Source organism: Cornus florida, unplaced genomic scaffold, assembly GCF_030987335.1.
Source record: "Cornus florida cultivar Cherokee Brave unplaced genomic scaffold, ASM3098733v1 CherokeeBrave_3.0.0_Hap2_Chr07, whole genome shotgun sequence".
Classification (NCBI taxonomy): Eukaryota; Viridiplantae; Streptophyta; class Magnoliopsida; order Cornales; family Cornaceae; genus Cornus; species Cornus florida.
Window position 1 is genome coordinate 6,557,353 of NW_026775577.1, and position 5,039 is coordinate 6,562,391.

A 5,039-nucleotide genomic window follows, 5' to 3' on the forward strand; every position below is an offset into this window, starting at 1 on the left:
TAAATAAGAAAATCCGTTTATTTGCTGCCACTCAATTCATTACCAAAAAGTAGAAAGACAAATTGATCTTAAATAACAATCATATTCTAAATCCATGCGAACTGAACTCCGAATACCATTACTAACATCTGTCTGAGAAAATTTTAAAATGCCAGTCAAATAAGAAAACTAGTGGCTGAAAGAGAGAATGCAAACACAAAATAAGAAATTCCAGTGCTGATGGTATTCAATCCTCATCCTCTTCATCTCCATCTCCTCCACCAGAAGCCTTCTTGGCAGCCGCCTTTTGGTTCCTTCGCTTCACTCTTCCGGGGCGTCCGCCTCCAAGCGGACTTGTAAGTGAGAAATCTATGTGTTTCTGTGAGTCCACCCTCACCATGAAAGATGCCACGTTAACCACTTGCCTACCAACCCTGACAAGAGAAAAGGCAAACCCATCATAAAGCAGCATCTCCAGATATTACAAACAAGAGCACAACGTAAATATGAACAAGATAACGTCCAAGTCCCTATAACAAACGAGCACACACCGTATCTGTATTAACCGTCTCTTTACAAGAAAGTGTTAGCAATCTAGGTACCAAAGGGGACAGTACATTTAATAGAGACATGGATGCTTGATGTTCCGAAATGCAGATTTTTGAAATAGAACTGGAAAAACTGTCTAGTACTGTTACGTTCAACTTTCGAACAATTAATGATGATCGGAATAAGGACTCATTAGTTAAATATATCTTATATTCTTTTCAGTAGTAATAGATATAATACACTTCTTCAGCTATGAGTAGCCAAAAGTTCTAAATTCATACACAATAGAACAATTGCATATCTTTTTAATAATATATTGAAATTTCACATTATATAAAAGTATGCCTAAGATCTTTAAAGCAAAGCGAAAAATCTTAATAATTAATATTGTAACCGTGAGATTGGCACATCACCCTCTGAATTTGATTTGTTGAGAAATTTATTGGCCAAAACATGCACCAAATGTAATAATAGTACTAGATTTTCTTCTATGTGAGAGTTTGCATTTCCATTAGCATTATCATCAAGTAATAATACAAAAAAAAAATTCAAAAACTTATTAATTATTAAGTAATAGAATCATAAATTATCACCATTGAAACAAAGATAGTTCCTTCAAAAATTATAAATTATTGGAAAATCAACAATATCAGAATAGTAAAGTTTCCCCAGAAGTAAGCTAATGGGGCTAGTGCATAGCAGTCTTATTATCACAAGGAAAAAATTTCAATCATAAAAAAAAAAAAAAAAAAATTTGAACCAAGCAGAGGAGGAAGGGCAGGTTCTAAATCAGCAAAAAAACCTGTCATTCAAGATGAAGGCTTGCCTAATGGAAAATTAAATTAATATCATAATCCAGAAAAGAACTCAACACTGAATCATATACTTGTAAATTGTAGAAAAGAAAATCCTAATAAAATATAGCATGTCATATAATGGTTGGGAATGATAGGGCATCAAAGGGCCTAAACCAGTCCAAACTGACATATTACAAATGAAACAACAAAATAGAAATGTTATTGATAGAAATGTTTCAGACCTTGTTTAACATATCCCAGTATTAAGTCAAATGATCATATTGCAGTAAAGATATCATGACATCTTGAGTATATCATCTCTTGGTTTAATCAAATACGTGGCTTTTTTTTTTAATAAATAAACATCGCAGCATGGTTTAATTAACAAATAATATTAAAAACAATAGATTACAAAAAAAAAAAAAAAACACCATGAAAATAGAACACAAAAATTTCTCACGATCAGAAATCATACCAAACCAATAATAATCTTGACCTTTGATACCGACATTGTTCCTATACCAATTTCACAAGCTTTGAAAAAGTTCCCAATTCTATCCTAGAATTTACTAGTTGAGTCTTGGACATGAGGATGCCATAACTTGTCAAACACTGTTTGGCCAATAAAAGACCGAACAGATACCAATAGATGACAAATAATATTAAAAACAATAAATCACAAAAAGAAGATGAAATACGAACACAAAAATTTCTCAAGATCAGAAATCATACCAAACCAATAATCTTGACCTTTCGATACCAACAGTGTTACTATACCAATTTCACAAGCTTCGAAAAAGTTCCCAATTACCTATCCTAAAATTTACTAGTTGAGTCTTGGAGATAAAGGATGCCATAACATGTCAAACACTGTTTGGCCAATAAAAGGCCGAACAGATACTTATTAAAAATGAGACATCTCAACTAATCAAAGTCTGACCAATCACGGTTGCAGAAAATATCTGGAAAACCTGACGAAACTAGGAAATAAAACCAACTGCACGGTAGAGTGGCCTTCTTTTATAAGTCAAATTTGTTTCATTTCCTGATTCATAGAATTTATACAGTTCAACCATTTAACCTAAAGAATTGCCCTTAAATTTAGAAATCTGTTCAGGCCTTGGTCTTGATGAAAGAAACACTTGAAACCAAATAAAGGCCTCACAAGATAATTCCCTACCAGGTTAACATAGAAAGCAGGTCTCTAACTGTCATAATTGTAAAATCCCAGTTAAATCATGCTAGATATAGTTTCTAGTGGAATTCAGAATTTCAACAATATATAGCATAGTGAAATATCCATTCTTGACCAATAATTTCAGTACTCAATCCAAATCAGAAGAACTCGAAAGTTGAATTATGGGAACTGGACAACTAATAGACATTGTTTACATGCCTCAGTGGGAAGACATTCAATAGACATGATTCACATGCCTCAAAGGGAAAACAGGCTACTTCACCTCTTTATCCATTCATCTAAAGAAGAATTAAATTTTGGAAGTTCCAACTAAGTCACTAACATAATAAAACATGAACATCAATAGACTTTCAGAAAACAAACAGCAGCAATTCAAACTTCAGAAATAACTAGAAACTCTATGAACATCATTCAGATACTCATTCAACAATCAATAAAAGAAGTAACACCTTGGCTTCAAGTTCAACTAAGGAATAATCTCGCTACACATACCTGATATGCCTCTGTCTAATGAGCACACGAGCGTGGTGGATGGACTTTGCCATACCCGTCTTGAACACAAGTGTTTGAAGTCGGCGTTCAAGGAAATTTTCTACTGTCAGAGCCAAGACATAATCGAGCTTATTCTGGCTCTCATCCAAAAGTCCGTAGCGATTCATCCTGCGGAGAAGGGCATCACCTTCAAAGATCCGGCGGGGATTTTTCTCATCAAGCGTGAGAAGCATCCTTGCATTATTACGGATGCGGCTCAGAGCATACTGAACCCTCCACAGCTCCCTCTTACATCGGAGCCCATACTCTCCTACAAGCTTCAGCTCAGCATCCAAACGCTCCTTCTCATAGGGACGACGAGGCTTCTTAAAAGTCTTCCCATCTATAACCACCCAAAATATGCATTGACATGGAAGTTTGGGATAAATTAACTTAAAATGTAAAAATTGAAAGTGTGAAACCACACGAGTTTCCATATAATTTAGTTAAATTGAAAGTTAAAAATTGAGATGCAACAGAATCCAATAGCAATAATTCCAAGCCCCTTTGTGGAAAAAAGTAGTAGTAGCTATAATAAGTTGGCTCATGTAGAAGCCTTACTTGAGTATTCATCAAGTGCAACAGATACAATAATGCTCCTTTTGCTTGTTGAAAAAATGAAGAAAATCAAAGCCCTAAATTTCCAACTGTCTAAGTTGACAAAACAGAAACCTTCATTCAACTGTGCATATACAATTATATGGCTTCGTAGAGGTATCTCTTAAACTTTATCCGGGAAAAATAATATTTTTTTCAGATTTCTTAGCAACCAAACGGGAAGGCAGGAAAGTTTCTGATAGTATCTAAACTGTACAAGCTATACATCACAATTTTTGAAATGCTACATATGATAATCAGAAAATCGCGAATAGCTGAGAAGAAAACTTCAAAACTAACAGCATGATCATATCAAACAAAGGAATGATCAAAGCGATTACAAAAACAAGAACTACGTTTCGGGGGTCAAATCATATATAAATATGATAGCGGAAATGACGATAAAAATAAATTGATCTATGTATTCGCACATGTATGAAAGGCATGCGTATATACACGCTTGCTTACATATATAGATATATATATATATATAGAGAGAGAGAGAGAGAGATAGAGAGAGAAAAGGGGGTCTTACAGTTGCGATAGAAATTGACGTGAACCATAGCTGCGTAGGGTTGCCGTCAGGATCTGAGGAAGGAAGACGAACGAGAAAGTAGAAAGTGAGGCAATTATTTGGTGTATATACACTAAACCCTAATCAACTTCAGTGCTACTGAAGTTCTCATTCTGGGCTAGAATTGGGCTGGACTTTATATGAAAGCATAATTGAATTGGGCTTGAGCTTGTGGTCTCTGGGTTTGGGCCCTGTTGAACCCTTCTAGGTTTGTGATAAGTCATTCGCTGTGTTCAGCTGGAACTTGAGGGCATTCTAAACTTGTATTTAAAACAAGAAGAAAAATAATAATAATAAGAAGAAGAAGAAGAAGAAGCTACTATAATCTAAATGGAGAGACTTAAATAAAAGATTCGTTGTGTTTTTTTTTTTTTTTTTTTTACACAAATAAAAGATTAGTTGACTATAATTGATTTAAACACTTTGAAAAGAGAGAGACTCTATTTTTATCTTTATTCATCACTATGATCATCGTTGCTGTGAGTTTAGACAGTTGTGGAGTCGTACAAAAATTACTCTCTTCTTTTTTTTTTTCTTTTCTTTTTGGCACAATTTAACTAACACTACTATAATAACCATTTGGTGTTCATATCTCTCCTCTCAACCCCTTTAAAATTAAGCCAAAAATGAAAGAAAAAATAAATAAAAGGTAAATAAATACAAATTTTGATTCAAAATTTACAAATTCCCTGTGTGCCGTCTTGCCTAAAATGTAGATCACAAACATTTTGTAACTTGAAAATGAAAAAAAATCTTGACTTTACTAAAAAAGTTCTTGACTTGTGTGTGTGTGTGAGAGAGAGAGAGAGAGAGA

At 34.0% G+C, this 5,039-nt stretch overlaps 1 protein-coding gene across 1 annotated transcript; it reads right to left on the minus strand.

Moving 5' to 3' along the window:
• On the minus strand, positions 1-4,333 carry LOC132315898 (small ribosomal subunit protein uS4y-like). Its single transcript, XM_059814336.1, has 3 exons — positions 4,187-4,333; positions 3,016-3,397; positions 1-413 (listed from the first exon to the last, which is right to left on the minus strand). Exons 1-3 carry the CDS (start codon positions 4,212-4,214, stop codon positions 227-229), a joined length of 597 nt encoding a protein of 198 aa, XP_059670319.1. The 5' UTR covers positions 4,215-4,333; the 3' UTR covers positions 1-226.
• Positions 4,334-5,039: the final 706 nt, after the last annotated feature.